Source organism: Rhopalosiphum padi, chromosome 1 (assembly GCF_020882245.1).
Source record: "Rhopalosiphum padi isolate XX-2018 chromosome 1, ASM2088224v1, whole genome shotgun sequence".
NCBI classification, from domain to species: Eukaryota; Metazoa; Arthropoda; class Insecta; order Hemiptera; family Aphididae; genus Rhopalosiphum; species Rhopalosiphum padi.
In genome coordinates, this window is record NC_083597.1 from 17442861 (window position 1) to 17461485 (window position 18625).

At 24.4% G+C, this 18625-nt stretch overlaps 2 protein-coding genes across 5 annotated transcripts; one reads left to right on the plus strand and one right to left on the minus strand.

Annotated features, from left to right (window-relative positions):
- Positions 1 to 2443: 2443 nt before the first annotated feature.
- Positions 2444 to 8643, minus strand: LOC132932062 (uncharacterized). Of its 4 annotated transcripts, none has more exons than XM_060998257.1 (18): positions 8482 to 8639; positions 8260 to 8377; positions 7856 to 8087; positions 7608 to 7776; positions 7020 to 7227; positions 6656 to 6905; positions 6214 to 6582; positions 5842 to 6154; positions 5519 to 5766; positions 4613 to 4784; positions 4299 to 4540; positions 4097 to 4208; positions 3943 to 4029; positions 3737 to 3871; positions 3479 to 3611; positions 3104 to 3367; positions 2783 to 2941; positions 2444 to 2717 (listed from the first exon to the last, which is right to left on the minus strand). In XM_060998257.1, the coding sequence occupies exons 2-18, from the start codon at positions 8327 to 8329 to the stop codon at positions 2638 to 2640; spliced, it is 3243 nt and encodes a 1080-aa protein (XP_060854240.1). In that variant the 5' UTR covers positions 8330 to 8377; positions 8482 to 8639; the 3' UTR covers positions 2444 to 2637. The 4 variants fall into 4 exon arrangements, with proteins under 4 accessions (XP_060854240.1, XP_060854238.1, XP_060854239.1 ...); XM_060998255.1 differs by having other exon boundaries at positions 8260 to 8422; XM_060998256.1 differs by having other exon boundaries at positions 8260 to 8639.
- A 241-nt stretch (positions 8644 to 8884) lies between these two features.
- On the plus strand, positions 8885 to 17358 carry LOC132932064 (ciliary microtubule inner protein 2B-like). The gene is made up of 7 exons (XM_060998259.1): positions 8885 to 9034; positions 9100 to 9187; positions 14565 to 14640; positions 14762 to 14933; positions 15016 to 15231; positions 16233 to 16366; positions 17045 to 17358. The coding sequence occupies exons 2-7, from the start codon at positions 9117 to 9119 to the stop codon at positions 17078 to 17080; spliced, it is 705 nt and encodes a 234-aa protein (XP_060854242.1). The 5' UTR covers positions 8885 to 9034; positions 9100 to 9116; the 3' UTR covers positions 17081 to 17358.
- Positions 17359 to 18625: the final 1267 nt, after the last annotated feature.

Genomic DNA, 18625 nt, shown 5'->3' on the forward strand with positions numbered 1-18625 from the left:
TAAGACATTTCAATAAATACCAGAAAAAGACCCAAAATATTTTTAAAATTATAACAAGTTTACAAAATGCTATTCTTAAATGTATTTGGTGAAAATGTTAATGGTCTTCAGTTTTTTAATTTCATTTTTAAAGAACAACAAAAACTCAAAATCGACTTAGTGGAAAATTAATTTTTCTAAATAATGAATGTATTAGCAGGGCCGGATTTAGATTTCCAGATGCCCGCGGCAAATCTTTTTTTTTAAGTCCCTACTCCCTAGCAGTAAAAAGTTTAAAATACCCAATATCTAAGTAGTTCCAAAAAATTAATAAAATTAATATTTGATAAAATAATTTGTATTTTAATAATAATTAATAATTTCACAAAAAGTAGTTAATACTATGTTTACTAAACATTGCTCGTTTTAGCAGTAAATATGGTGTAAAATTGTTTCGTCTTCATTGACATAGTTGTAATAGTATTACGCACCGTGATTTGTCTCAAATTTGTTGAAACCTTAAAACCCAAAAATTAAATTACATTATTTAATATATTGTTTACTATTACAATTTAAAATTATAAACAAATAAGTAGGTGCACTATAAAAATATTGTTTCTCAAGCTTTTTTGTCTACGTGCAATGGCATATTTAGGATTTTATATCCACTGGTACGTGTGTGTATTGCTTTTTCTATCAGTTAAATCATTGGTTTTTATGATTTTATAGTATAAATCAATTAATCAATTCTTAAATCAAATTTAAGAATAATTCTGTGCTATCTTTAGTGATATCTAGATAAAGTATCTAATTTAAAATTAAGTACCTATTGTACATCTTATTTAAACAAATAAATAAATTAGTATCTAATTGGTAACCAAGATTTAAATTATGGAAATCTACATTAATCTTGTTGTTATGTACTTGTATTTTTTCAATAATCGTTTACCCATTTAATCATTTTAATATTTTATATCAAATATAATATTACCACAATACTATCTATGTATATTACAAAATAATTATAATATAATTTGCTAGGCTGTGTCCTTGTAATATTTTTTATGCTACAATATTTTAATATTCAGTAAATCATTTAACTATTTAAACATTTTTATTTATATACTAAAATATTTAAAGTTTGCTAGATTCCCCAATGTTGTTTTGTTGTCAAGTACCTACCTACTCAAGTGACATCTTGACGTGTTAATTTTGAACCCCAAATTATATAAATACAAATCAATTTATACTTTTGTAAGTGATATATTTTTAAATAGATTTCCTAAAGTGAGGGCCAATATGTTTTAAGGTATTCTAACATCAGGATGCCTACAAACATCTGCTGCTCGGGGCAAGTGCCCTTAAAACCCTCCGTTAAATTCGACCCTGTCTATTAGTATACATTATATTACAATTGTAATTTTTTTTTTTTTTATCTGCTATTATTTTTATGGTAGTACTTTAATACTTTGGTTAATTTGTCAACATTAAAATTTTATTGTTTATTACTATTCTAAATAATCAGGAAAAACAAAATTTATATGACAATTTTTATACTAAACCTGTTTTTAGCTTGATTAGTTTTTTGTTGTAATTCAAAATTAAATAACTGTAGAGAAATTTTATCAAATATTCAAATTAGCAATTGCTAAACATAATACAAATTTTCAAAATATGTTGACTTTTTTTACCACTTAAATGGTTATTGGAAATGTTCTACTTTTTATTATTTTTAAATTATGTACTATAAAATATAATGTTTTTGATTAAAAAAGCTTTAACACAATAAGGGCCTTCATAAATTGTTCATAACCCAATTAAAAAATATCAAGAAATCATAGTCATAATATTTTAGCTTTATAAATATATTTTATAAAATTTATCAAAGTTAGGAGTTTATAAATTTGTTTGTAGTTTAAATTCGTACTATTTTTAATGTTACTATATAAGACTTATGAATATAATACAAGATTCTTCTAAGTTTTTTTATTGGAATAATTAAAGTTCATTGTGAAAGAAATTATTTAGGGTGATTGGTGATCAAATTTTGATCTTATATTTTCACATGTAACATAATTTTTCCTCAATTAATTTGTACTATTTTATAGCAATCAAAAAAATAATAATCATAAAAACTATTGAAACATTATTTTTACTGTTATCATTGCGAAAATAATTCAATCATTTTCTGTAGGTAGATAATAGATATAATAATTAAACATGTTTTGCAAATTATATTGTAGTTAATAATGTATAAAAATATCCCAATTTAATACAAGGTTCCTCATAATTAGCTTTTTCAAAAGCTAAAAAATCTTTAAAATATATATTATTATGAATTATTTTTTTTAGACATTAAAAGTTCATGTTTTTAGTAACAAATTTACATTAAATACCTACTGATTACGTGATATCATTGATTATAAATAATCAATGGTGATATGCATGATAAAATTAATTCAAGTCAAAGCTTAAAATAAAATTTATATATCATATAATAATGTACATGTTATAAATAATAAGTATAAAAAAATGTATCCTAATATATTATTATAATATCATACCATTATATAAACAAATTATACATAAATAATATTCAATAATGATAAATAAAAATATAATTGTAAAAAATAGTTAACTTGAGTTTAGGAATCAACTCTATAACAAGATGTTAAATGTAATTAATACAGTTATTAGTAAAAAATTGTTTGTGATCCACTTTCCTGCAGATGATATATCTAAAATAAATAATTAATTATTCAACATAAACCAAAATTAAATTATTGAACACTATCATATTTACTTGAAGCTAATTTTTTGTTATATACAGGACATCCTTGATATGGAATTTTTAATTTAACATTAGTAGGATAATAACCACTTATTTTTAGTGTTTGAGCAGGTAATTGACCAATTGCTAATAATTTACTAAAATCAGATTCCAATTCATTAGCAAGGGCACCTAATTTAAAAAAATTAATTAATAACCTTGTTCAAATAGATATTTTTAAAAATTATAATGATATTAAGAAAAGCTGTAGATTACATGACTTGTTGTGAATTTTGTTGTATGTAGAATTAAACTAATTAACAAGAATAATCTTATACTACTTTTTAACTATACCTTTAAAATGGACCAAATATTGAATACAAGCTCCATTATGTAATATTTTTGTTTTTCTACTGTCTACAGTTATCATCCAATCAGGAACCCCCATTGCATTTCTCACAGCTTCAAAAAAATGTGTTGTTTCATACTTTGTAGTTTTTCTTACATTCACATATTTTATGATATCTTTATCGTACTCAATATTAGCACAACCTAATTTTTCATAGCCATTTTTTGAAAATACAATAATTGATCTACCGATTGCAGAAATGTCTCCTTCTAAAATTATATATTCATTTAAAAAACATATTAATTGAGTACACAACAAAAATATTAAATAATAAATACAATTAACCATGACAAAATAGATCTATTTTATCATGAAATTACCTAAAGGTAAATTTGGATCAGAAAATACCATTGAATGTGAACCAATGTCAATATTACCCAAACGACCAGATATATCTCCAACATAACATCGTAAAGGTTGATCAGGCCCACATTCATCTTCATACAGTTTTACCTATTACATATGAATGAAATTTTCTATTTATTTATACTTTAATAATACAATAAGTTTAAATTATAGAATAAAAATGAAACATATTACATTCACAACAGTTTTTAAATGAACTATATAAACTTTACATTCAAGGGATCAGCAAGTTGTGTGTAGTATGGGTTCCAAATGTACCCAGCTGCAGTACACCGTGTCCCGTGATCTTTAACAGTAGCGTCAATACCCACTGGATTAACATAAATTGCCCATTTGTGATTTTTAGTCTACAGTTAAATTGTATTAATTAATCAAACATGAAAATGTATATGCATGCACTATGCATCTTAAAACATACCATATTTTTATTATATAAACCTGGATAATGTAAATTAACTTCAATTACAGTATCACTTTTACTTCCGTCATTATAAACTAGTTGAGTCTATAATGTATATTAAAAAAAAAATGTTTACAACTGCATAATGAAATATTATCAATTAAATACAAACCATTCGTATATAACCATAAAGAAAACCATTAGGGTTATGAAATGAAGCCATTGCTCTGATTTCTCGAGCTTCTGATGGTGCGTATCCTCTTTCTATTGTAGAACACACTAATCTAATAACACCACACATATAAGATATGTAATTAATACATAATCAATAGTATTATTAAATATAGATGTATTTAACTATGATATTTATCCACCTTTTTTTAGAAGGCATACCATGTATCATTACTGATCGACCTAAAAATACTAATTGACCAAATAATTGAGCATGGGTGTCATTTCCAACAGTAGACACGGTTCTAGCACCATGTATTGAGCCAAATTTCAAACTCCAATCACCATATCGTAAACCTCCAGTCTCTTTATTATTCCATGGATCCCAAATTTCATATAAATTTGAACTCTCACATGGTAAGTCTAAACCACCGTCAACTGGATTCTATTATAGCATAAATATTAAATAACAAATTAGAAACGTAATACTCTAAAAACTAATTTATCACAAACTTACTGAATAAACATAATAATCATATCCCCCTTGTATACCTTGGAGGTTGATCTCAAAATCAACTGGATCATACTCAGAAAGTTGGAATAATTCAATTTTACCAGAAACAGAATTTGTGTCAGTATCGCTGTACCAGTCCTTTACTACAGCTTTTCGATGCCATACCTTTTCTATTCTAAAATTAATATTTTACAATTTTAATTAAGCTTATAGTACATTTCAATTAATATCTTAAATGTTTTATTTTTTAATATTTATACATAGTTCTGACAATCAACCATACTTCAAAAATAATGTAGTCAAAGTTGTTAACAATGAAACCTAACCACATCAGTTATATCAAATATTTAGTTATATCAAGTCACACAAGTTGATCATCATGTGTAAACGCAATGAAGCATTAAAAAAAATATATTTATAAATTAGTTAACAAAACAAAATGAAAATAAATGTTGTTTTGGATTATAATTAATGATAATACAATTTATATAAAGTATTAAATAAGAATAAATTACATATAATGTAATCAAAACCATTTATTAATGTACCTATCTCCATTGAGAAATATAAATTCATTTTAAATAATAATGAAAACATTATTTTTTATTACAATTTTTTTCATTTGAATAAATTTTATAACTATCTATATGTAACATTATAGCTGTAGAACTGCACTAAAAATATTTTTTTAAGCTAAATTATTTGCAATGTGTTTATATTTTATAATATATATATAGATTACATACTAACATGCAAATTGTAAAAATTGTCTACTCAATTAGTATCAAGTACCATTTGCCTAACTAATAATAAATTATGGTTTCAACTTTTAAGTGAATAAAATATCGTGCAAGATTTGTTAAATATTAAATACATCCACCACATTATCATCAATTATTGTTAAATTACTTTGAACAAGCTAAACGATCTCCACGAGCTTGTGGACCATGGTCACCATAAATCACCAATGATTTACCAATAATTGAATTAACTCCAAATAATGACATATATTCATCCACAAACATATGTCTACTCACGCCTATTGCGTTTAATTTATTACCAGCTATCGACAAACTATTCAAACGAGAAGATAAATCACCTACACTGCAGTATTTAAGGGACTTACTGCATAAAGATGTCATATTATTTTTCACAACCTATTTTTGAAGATAATTAATAATTATACAAACAACACAATATTAGCTTTTTATAATCATATAAACTAATAATACCTTGTGAGGATCATATATAGGACCTGCACTTTTACACCGATCCATCCAATTATAAAAGTCTTTTCCAGGCGGTTGTACATTTATAGACCACCTATGTTCATCTGAATCTTTAAGTGTAGTACCATCTGCATGAACTAAACTTTCAATTATTATTACAGTTTCAGTTGCTCCAATGTCAATAGGTTGTCGAAATACAATTCTGCCAACTAGAGGATAGCGAAAAATAGCTTCTGATGTTAAGTAAGCTACTTTAGTTTGAGAATTTGGCCCAGTAAATGGCAACAATGTAGTGCAAGTCAATATTTCTCCATTTCTAAAATAAAAAAGGTAACATTAATTTCTATATAAAATAAAATTTGTTTTATTATTTACATGTATAAAACTAATGATCGATGAATAACACTGTTGCTTCCAAATAGAGGTAAATATGCATCCCAACTAGAACTATCATAATTATATTTTCCACTTAAGTCACCAATAGCATATTTATCTTGAGTTTGTCTTTCAACTTCAGCAGGAAATAATTTACCAGTTGGATTAAAAATTTTACCAACACCCAAACAATTATTATTTATATTCAATGATGTCTTATAAGTCTTAGGAATCAAGGGCATTTCATGTAATCTTAAAGTTATATCATTTTGAATTGAATCAGCTTTGCTATAAACATTAGTAATTTCAAATTTTGACTTTTGCCATAATGTCAACTCAAGTTTTATTTTTGTTTCATTAACAAATCCCCTATACAAAAAATATAGTTATACATTAATAAGAATTATATATTAATTTAACTATTTGAAATAAAAATAACTACTTAAGTGTAATGCTTTTTTTTAGATTGATTTGTGCACAATCTAAAATATTATCAGCACGTTCACTATCAAACAGAACCATATATAAAACTCTACTCTCATATTCAATATCAAATGTTGCAAGATTAGTATCTCGTATTAATGATTTTTTCCCAATTTGAACTGGCCCAAGTCGAGCACCTAAATCACCTAATCCGTTAGATTCAGGATCATATAAAATCTGAAGAGCATCACAATTGAGTTTTGACTTATCTGAAAAATTAATAAAATTTATTATTATTTTAATACAAGTAGCATCATGATGTTAAAATTATATATTATAGAATAGAATACAATTATGTTATAAGTAAGAACATGCTAGCATACCTAGAATAGATTCAAGAACATCAGTTGAAAATATTTTCCAATTATTGGTAGTGAGTTCAGTTTTTAAACTTTTCCTATCTTCAAGATTAGTAAATATAATTGCGTCCATTAAGCTGCTTGATATACCAACCCAAACTATATAAATATTGCCAAAAAATCGAGTTTGAAACTTAGCTTCAGCCACTCGCAATTCTGAATCATCTTTTGCCTATAAAATATTATTTATTTTAGTTAAAAACATTACTTATAAAATATAAATAGATTTATTTAAAAATAAATAAATAAATATAAACTGTAATTTCACAAAAAAAATTAATTTTAAACACCATTGGAAGCTAAAAATTTCTGTTAGCTTGTAGAGAAAATTGATAATAAATATACATTGTATATATTTTTCACATCTATGCAAAGTAGGATTCTACAATATTAATTATAATAAAAAAATGAAAAAACCAGAAACAAAATATAAATAAATATAATATTTAACATTTAAATTATTGTACCTACTACTAATCATATATAAAATAAAATAATTTATTCAATAATATATAAACTTGCTATTTGAATAATAACTAATATTATACATACCATGATTGTTGAGCAAATAGTATTCCCAGCATTATCTTTAAGTAACAAGGATCTATACCAAATTCCCAAAGGACCGGTTAATTCTAAAATAGATTTTGAAATTGAAAACTGAAGTTTTGTATGATTTTCTAATGTTAATTCTCCAAATGTATTATCAAAACTTAATAATCTATAAATAAATTTACATTATTTATTATTTATGATACATATTAAAACAACTAATAATTAAAAGAAATTATTTAAATTACTTATTTCCAAGATTTTTGTCGCTACATCGATCATCTAAATTAGTATAATCAACAGGAAATTCTTTTATTTGCCAAGACCATTGTAATGAATTGCCAAAATTTTTTAATGAAACAGAAATTAGAATAATATCATCAATCAATGAATGTTGGGAAAACAATACTGAGCCATGAATTAAATCTTGAGAAAATCTTGAAATCAACTGTATACTAGAATTAACATTGTTAAATTCATCTAAAAAAACAAAATGGAATTATTGGTCAATAAATTAATTGTGATTTAAAAAAAAATACAGTAGAAATTAATTTTCACATATTGATACATAAAATAAGATAATTTTACACTAATGAATTAATTGTTTATTTTTAGTTCTTACTGCACAAGAACTAAAAATTAACACACTTACCTTCATCCAGACTTTCACAGCACAAATACGGAAGGATGACTAACACCAACAATAACTTTGGAAAACCCATTCCAATAATTGAAAATTATATAAATTCAGCTCATTGAACCAGAATAAACTATAAATTAATGTTTTGAATAATTAAGTTAACATATTGCGATACCTATAATAGTACACAATATAAATAAACCAGTAAAATATTGTTTAATTTCATATTCTTACGATAAATTGTCATAATTCAATATTTGTCAATATTATTAGTGACACACCGATTACAAACTAATAACATCACTCATCAGTATTACCTATAGTGAGTAGTGACTACTGACTAGTGACTAGTGAGTACTGAGTACTGACTACTGAGTACTAGGTATAACACACATAATATTACATACGTGATGATACTTATCAAGTAATCGCACGTGAATTAATATAATATCACTTGTTGCGTGTCAATACAGCATAACCACGCAAGGAATAAAATAGTTATTTGATATTTTGATTTGCGTATGCAATTTTTATATATTATTATAATTATTAAGTTAACAGATAGCGCTGCTAGTGAATACATAAACTCGATCTGTGAATGGATTTCACGGAAGGGTAGAACCGTGGAAAATATCCGAAAGGCGAAAATCTGTATTCAGAACTCAGAAGTAAGTCAAGGAGGAAGCAAGTTTGTTGTTAAACACTGATATTAGCTACAAAAGATATATGAAAATTGAAAATTAATAATAAACTCCTTTTCTACTAAATCATATAGAATTTAATTTTGGTAATCTTTTAAAAAGAAAAAATCATTATTTAATATGTCTAAACTATGTTATGTTATTTTTTTAGCTAAAACCAAATTTGAAATGGTAATAGAATGTAACAAAAAAGAACGAGAAAAACTTTTTAGTCAGTCCAATGGTGCACTTTTACCGGGGTAAGTTGTTTTTAGTTACCCATTATACTTGTGGGTGTACCTATCGCTGTATAATATAGAAAGGCCTATTTATTTATGATGTGAAAAATCAATAAAAATGTCAGTTCCGTGTAAGTTCTTAGTTATACTTTTTCTGGCACTAATTATTATTTACTTATGTGTTAAATTGAAATTTTCTAATTTAAAACTAAAGTAATATTTAAAAAAGACATTTATTAGTTATTAACGCGAATTTATTCTTGTTGAAACTACCTTATTAACAATTTACAAATATTACAACAATTTATATTTTTTATGTAGTTATTTTTTTTTTTTTTTTGCTGCTATAACCAATAAACCCATTAATTATTCTAATAATAATAACGCACGTATTTTTAAAATTATGTTATTATGAATTTAATTGAACAGTTATATTGTACAATTAAATAGAATCTATTGCGTGATTTGAATAAATTATTATTTAAATTCTTTGTCTTTTTTAAATTTAAATTTACCAAACTTATTAATTCATTTTTTTAAATGATTAATTGTAAATAACGATATTTTTATGATATTCATTATATATTATACACTTTGAACCAATTATATTGGGTGTTTTATAAAAAAATATACAAATAACTTTATACAAGAGAAAAATATTGTCTATTAAAATAAAAAGTTTATTAATGGAATTTTTTAACATAACATTTTTTATGCCCGATAATTATTAACACCAGTAGTATTTTAGTCATCAACTATTCAATTAGTTAATCTATATTACAACAAGCCACAAGGTGAACAAAACAATATTTATTGATAGATCGGGAACAGGAAATACGATAGTTATATTTTTATTATTCAGACAGTTCAAATCATAAATACCCATTGTAGATAGCTTGTAAAAAAATTGTTAATTGTTATGGAACGTGTTTATATTTTATATATATAGGTAGTAGGTACTAATATACTATTATGTATATAAATATTATTCTTTAATGTAAAAATATCGGAACTTCATAATGTTGAAAGTGATTGGAAAAAACTTATTTTTTTGATAATTTACTTCGTGACTATGTGATCTATTATCCATCATGACATGGTTTATTTAAAATAATTAAAAATGATCTATGATTTTGAAAAAATATCTCAAACTCTCAATTAACCACATGTCCTAGAATTTTCTTTTAACTATAGAAATGTTTATCCTATAATTTCATATTTTATAAAAAAAAAAGGACAATTCTTTGCATTTAAATCAATAATAATCAACAAAAAATGATTTCAACCCCTGTGAGTGCTGCCGCTGAACACGAGTTTCGCACAATGCTTTTACGTGTTGCGTAATAAAAATTAAATTATGTTATAACATTGAGGTTTTAAAAAATTAAAATACTTTGATATAATAATAATTGTTCTATTGTTATAACTTATGAAACTACTATACATATATAAACCTTAATAGTTAATAATAAAACTTATAAAAATCAATAAAATGATTATGTACATTTATGTGGTTTGTATGCGTGTATGATGTAGGTAGGTTCTAAAATAGTAGAGGTATACTACAACTTTTTTTTTTGTAGGTAATTAATAACTGCTTTGTTGAATGTTTTATATAGGTACCTACCAAATTATTTTTATTTCGTGATATTTAGTACATAAACTACTACAACTTATATAGGTAAAATACAATAACAAAATAAACAATGATTAATTTATGGCTAATAATTTAAAATTATAATTTTGAATTTAAAGTTTTTAAAATAAATAAATATATTTTTTTTATTTCTATAGATATATTTTATAATGTGAATCTGCAGCGTTTTATTTCTATATTGTCTATAGCACTTAATGCTTATATATTATAATACAGTAAAATCCCGTTTCAACGAACTCCAGGGGACCGAATTTTTTGTTCGTTATAATGGAAATTTCGTTGTAACGAAAATTCGAATAAGCTCTTTATAAGCCCTGCTTTTTGGCAGGGAACTTCTATGAATTTCGTTATAACTGAATTTTTCGTTGTATTGGTATTTGTTGTAACGGGAATTTACTGTACCAGGATACGAATATTGCCTATTCTATATCCTATATGTTATTATATTTTTACACTTTAATTTATTAAAATATGCTAACGTATAGGTACGTTAGTATTTGTTACGTATATGTTATGATTTTTGTAATTTACTTTTAAATTATAATATATTCAAAAAAAAAATGTAAAACCGTTATTTAACGTATAAATTAAGAATATGAAATAATAACTAATTAAATAATTGTATAATAATTTGTTTTACCAATTAGAAAATAATACATACGAGTAAATTGTACTCAAACTTAAATTTAATGCAGCTTTTTACTAATACCTATATTTTATAAGTATATTTAATTTCTGTATACACTATATATACAACAGTTTATGTAATGAACAATTTTGAAATGTGTTCATTTTAATTACACAAAACTGTGTATCATATGACCCTGGCCTTGACAATCATAATACCATATTCTATACTTATTAGGAGTTAACTATGTATTCAAAACTTCCATATTCGAAGTCGTTATTTACTCCAAGGTGCATCGTTACGCTCGGATTCTAATAATATATATCCGAACATACACAATGATTCGAGAACATACTCGCCCTCTTTAATAATACATTTACTTAAATTCTTATTTTTTAAATTATACTTTAATGTCAAATTTTCAAATACTTAGATTTTGTTATCATTAAGGAGTATCCTGTGGCAATACAAATGCCACGGCTGAAGATAACAATGTTCAATAATAATTTTACACACAATTTCAAGTATAGTACCTATATTCAAATACTTGTAATGAGTTAAAAAAAAACAGAATATAAGATATAAGAATTAATGTATGAAATTGTATTTTAAATATTGTTAATTCTTATTGTATATCTTTAACTTATCACTTTGCAAGACATGTCACGGGGATGGGTACGAGAGTTTTTTCTTCTAAATGAATTTATGTGCGGAAAATATTTATCATGTAAATTTTTACTTACCATTCGGAAGAACTTGCGGTAGAAGAACAGTATTTAGTATGACTTGGTGTTGAGTGACCAGAATAGAAAGATGTATATAAAAAATATTATATTCAACAAGTCGATAGATATAATTATAATAGGGTATAGATATATTTAAACTTATAAATTGGTTTTTATCGTGGTCATTGGCCCATATTATCGGCATTATTCTTATTAGTAGGTACTTAAAGTTTAACCACTCTGAAACGATTGAAACTACAGTTACTAAGTACAAATTTTGATTAAGGTACATCAAATTTTCAAAATTTCAACTTTAATAATTTACAATAAAAAGAGGGAAAAAATATTAATTTGAAATACTTTTTCTACATTTGAAAATTTCAAAAATCAAAATTTAAATAAATAATGGGTTAGGTACTAAAAAACAAAAATGAGATGAGAGATGAGTATACACTATACTCGGTGAATAATCACGTGTGTGTATATATGTATATAAATACATTTATAAATATTATACATGGTTGAAACTATTATAATACTTACCTATTATTTTAACATATAATACATAGATAACGTAAGATTAATTTTATTGTATATTTTTACAAAAATTCTGTAAGAACTTAAACACACGCGACACGCCTGTGATTATTTACGCTAGTATATCATTATGAATGACTTTTAAAATGAATAGCAATTAAAAAAAAGTACAAAATATTTAGTATTAAGTAGCTACCTATAGAAGTAATAGCCATATAATCAAAATGAATCTTATTATATAACAATAAAGTAGTTACTAAAATATTTAGTATTGCACAGTCCGGTTATTTTAATTACTTATTTTCTTGTTTTAATGTTTTATGCATGAGATTTAAGTATTTAACGAATATAATAAAATATTACCTGCAGACTGCAAGTAAATTAAAAGAACATTTTTTTCTTCATACTTTATAGCAAACGATTTTCTTAGATCTCACTTTCCTAATTATGTCAGCAACTATAGCGAATGTAATTAGTAATGGTTCATAGGAATTTTCTCACAAATTATATACGTATATTCGTTACGCGTGTTATTGATTTATATTTTAACAATGTGAAAATTTCTATAAAAACATTTTAATAGTATTCTTACTTATTTTTATTTATACATTTCAATTTGTACTATAAAATGTGGATTTAATAAAGATAATAAAATAGGTAGTTATATGTCTTCGTTAAACGAATTCTGAATTATTATTTAATAAAAAATGTGACAATTCTATTTGGCCTTGGTGGAAATCTCAGTCAAAAGTATACCTGCCTTTCTACCATTCCGTGTCAACTGCTTGTTAATTTGTTATTGTTGTTTGGCCCTGGTACTGGTACTACCAGCTACTCTTACTTATTCTGCCATTATATTATAACAAATACATATACGATTATACGTTATATTCCTATGAAGATACTAGTTTATGTAAAAGTATATATTTCCTATTTTCAGGTCTTTTAGATGCTTATAAAAATATTATATTAACATAAAGGTAACTTCTTATTATTTTAAATATAGGTACTTAAAATTATTGTATTACGTTTTTTAAAGTATATTTTACTTCATTGTTTATGGATCTGTTAATCATTTGTAAATAAGAATAATATAACACATCTGTAAACTATCAAATTCTCAAAATAAGATGATGCCAAATTATTAACGATTATGTTTTAATTATAGGTACCCATATTCTTTCAAATTTAATGGTCACACTTCATAAATTAAGGCATTATGTATACTTTATAATTAGCTTAATTATTTAATTATTATTAATCTATATATTAAATCGTCCAAATTAAATTTATATTAGGTATCTAATTAAATTTCTTAAATAGAGATATTATACATAATATTACCTATACATATTACATGTATAAGTTTATTAAATAATATAATTTTACATAAAATATATATATTATATTTTGGTTATAAAATATATTCAAATACGTTGTGGTTTATTATTATTATATTATAATACTATTACTTATGGTATATAAAAATACGAATAAAGATGTTCATTTAATCTATATTTTAATCATGAATATGCTGAATTAATAAGAATTGTTTTCATTTTTATTCATTCTAACATAATTATAGTCCATGCCGCAGGTAAAAATTTAAATTATTCCATATTAAAGGTAGGTAACTCAACAGTGGATCGATAAGCTTAGCATAGTTTTATTATTTTCAATGAACTACCTACCTATCTCATATATATAAATAATGTTTTACATAATTTTAAACTATAAATATGCATGAAATATATTATATTTAATTTACCACAATAATATAGATAAATATAACATAATAAAATTCATATAAAATAGTACTAAATAAAACATAATTAATTTTGTATTTTTTAGGTACACTGGTCATTGTCCAACATTGAAATTCCGTTTTGGGAAACGATATGGAGCTAATACTTTAGACATAATTCAGGTTTGAATATATTGATGTATTTATACATATGTTATATTATTAAAATATAAAATTATAATAGTTTTTAAAAATGTATTGTTGTATTGATATACATAATTATAATTAATCTTATACATTTAAGGAACTTCGTGAGAAAGGAGTGTTAAAACAATGTGATTTAAAAAATATGTATCTGAGAGATAGCCCATTAGATGAATTGCCTCCAAAACCAAATATAAATGATTTAAAAATGAATATTGACAAAGAACAAGAAACGGTCAATAATTATCAAAGATATATTTTAGGCTATACCGGTAAATTTGTTAACTTTTTATTCTCTGTAAAACGTAAAACTTCACAAAGTAATTAATTATTGCTTATGTATGTTATTTATAGGATATATACCAGGGATGCATTTTCGGTATGGCAAAACTTTTTGTAGACTTGCTCAAGAATGTGAAGACAATATGCTTGTCAAATTATCGTCAGAACAAAGTCGAAAAGCTATTGATAGACCTGTTCGTTTTTTGCCTCCAAAAATGGTTCCAGATAAAGCCAACATGCGTCTACAACATACTTTGAATAAATATAAAAGAAGTAAAGATTTTAAAGGTAAAAATTATGTAATATATGTATAATAATATGTACCAAAATATCAAAAATCGAAATGCTAAAAATTCTGAATCGTTTAAAACTTTAAAATAAATTACTGAATTAAAAACCGAAAAACCGAAAAACTTATAATATGAGTAGTATATATTATAGTTACCTATAAAAGTATAAACATATATTATAATGAGTTTTTAGATTTTTAGTGGAATGATGAATGTATTCATTTTATAACGATGTGCATGTGTGTGTGTTTTTTGTCATGTGTACACAATAAATAGTTGATAAAATACTTCGATTATTTGTAATAATAATATAATATTTGTTATTTGTAATTCAAAAATGAATATTCGTAAATACTTGCAATCTTCACCAAATGTTTACATTATCATTTTATATTTGCGATCAAATTTAAAAAATATTTTGACTCTTTTTGAACTATTTATAAAAATTAGAATTTAATCTTATAATTAAATACCTCAAAAAAATTACATCAACCTATATACTAGCTGTAATAGTGTAATACTAAAAGTAAAACAAATCATTTTTATTAATTTTATCAAAAATACAAAATATCATGAAATATGCTTTTCATATATAATGATATAATATTAAAGTAACCTATATTTTTTGTTTGATTGTCAAGAAATGTTTCTTATTGTCTTTTATTTCAAAATGTAAGTGTTTTATTTATTGTTTATATTGTTTTATATTAATTGAACTCTATTTATAAGTAATTAGTTCTACTATATTTAAATGATAGGTATGTAAATATAGATTCAAAATAATTAATAAAATATGCGTAGGTACACATTTATTTAGTTGATTAAAAATAGTCTAAATTATATATCTGATAACTTATAATCTATTTAAGTATTTAGCTTAAATTATATATGTATATTCCCCTTTTATTAGAAATATTAATTGTTTTTTTTAATTTACTTTGACGTAATTTATGTTGTATAAGATTAAATAAATAATATTATTTTGAATTTGTTTACTAGATCATAAAGTATCTTCTGAATTACCACCTATAGCTGGTTATACAGGTCATATTCCAAGACTCAAAGTATCTAATATTTCAGTGAGTTTACCTTTTCATCACTCAGCCAAACTTGGATTGTCGGTTTTAAAACAAGTGAGATTATACCTATAAAGTAACCTTAAGTTAGAAATAAACAAATATTCACATTATCGCCTCAAACAGCTAGATTATTGAATAATTCATAAAATCATTAAGTTAACTAGGTACCTATAAATTTAATACGATAAGAATCCTAATAACTTATTTTTTGTTTTTATGTTTTTGGTTAATTATTAAAATAAAGAAGTATTAAAAATTCCGTAGGTTAAACTGTTGTTTTATATGATTAGCGTAGTTGTATGCTGATTATTTTTTATAAGAGCATATTTCTACTGTAAAAAGTGTAACAGGTCAGAATACTAACACAATATATTTTAATCTATCATACCACTCTGCTAAAAATGTACCTAATGTTATTTTGATAGCGTTAAGCCCTCGTAAGCCTCATGCCAATCCCCGTCTATAAGTTTGAACAATACTTACCTGTATTATACTAAAAAAATTTAGAAAATAATTATTGTGTATGATATATTGATATCCTGACCTAAAATCAATTGTTTCTATATTAATATAACAATATAGTTACTAATTTAATTGAACTAATTGTTGTTTGCATTATATTCATGTATTATACAAAGTCTATTCAACAATATTAACAATACATTTTAGCATAAATATGTAAACATTTTAAATAAAAAAATCACTTAACATCATTTATTAACTATTTTTCAGGACAACGGAAATGCTGTCAAACAATATACTAGATAATTTGTAAAGAATTTTTTTTGTTATTATTATTTATCTACTACGTAGATATTATATAAAAATAGTTTTTCTTAAATTATATTATATTATTATTATAAATTTATATTTATAATATATAAAACGTTTACACAGTTGTTTTTTCTTTATTTTTTATGCAACCAGTTACCGAAATAATTCATTTTTAAAATGTTAATATCAATTCAGACAAAGTGTTATGAAGGTTTAACTAAAAACTTAATGATGTCAATTTATTTATAATGAATAAAATGTATTTAATCTGATGCTTTTTCTATATTTTGTAAAGAGTAAAAATATTTTATTTATTAATGCTTTAATTAAAGGTACAGTTTTCCTGTAACGTTTGGAGTATTTGGACGCGGCGTCGTTACACTATTTGACGAAAAGTGAAAACTGTACTTTTGATTTTATGGATGTAAATTTACGGTATGCATGATTTGTTGTATACTTTTATCCAGATGAATTTGATTTTTGTCTTAAACGTACCAAATAAAAAAAAGTTGTGTGGTGCTAAATCAGGGTTTTAAAGCGGATGTTGTATTGTTGTTATACGTCCCACTTGTATTTTTTAACCAAGCTTTGGTTCTTCCCGCTGCGACTGTGGAGTTGCATAGTTACGTAGCAGTTTTATACATTTTACTGAGCGTAATCGCCTTCTTCTCTTGAAGTTATTTTTTTTCAATTTTTCTAACATTTTAACTAACGATCAGCATTTATTGTTTCATTTTTTGATAGAAATTAAATCAATAAAATTCTCAAAACATAGTATAACTTTATGGCGGTCTTTTTCCCTGTATTTTCTCAGTTTGCCGACACCTAATATATGAGCATATAAGATTTATCAAAAAAAAAAAAAATACCATTTTATATACTTTTTACTGATTTTCAGTAATGATATAAAAATTATCGATGGATATGGTATTAGATATATTGGAAGTTTTATAGAAATTTAACATTATATTATAATATATGGCCCCTTGTACTATTATCAATAGTTGCAAAACAGAACTTACTGTCTACCAGCTATATGTCATTTGTGACAACTAACAAGTATTAATTATTAATATAATTCATGTTATATGATTTTTATTAAATTAAATATACATCTGTTATAAGAACTTTAGATAGGTAGAATACTGGTAAGGCAGAGAAACGTGTATCGTTGTTTTCTCGTATTTGTCATACGAGTATGGCACATTATGGATTCCGACGGGGCTACTAGAACCAAGTAATAGACGAAGAACATCGCTTTGTATAATGTATATGTATAGTTATTGGACCGCATCCAGAATAGATGATATTTGCGGTCATATCCAATAACGTTATTTTGGGATGTCAGGTAGTATATCGGGACGTGAAGTCTTCGGTCGAGTGAGTAGACAGGATAAGACGGAACAATCGTCCGAACACCAAATGTAGATTCTAACGACCATACAGTTTAATGCATTTAGGCCTTAGGGTGCAATATACGTGGTAAACGACCAGACATTGGCGGTTACCAACCGTCTGACGAGTTAAAATACAATCTAT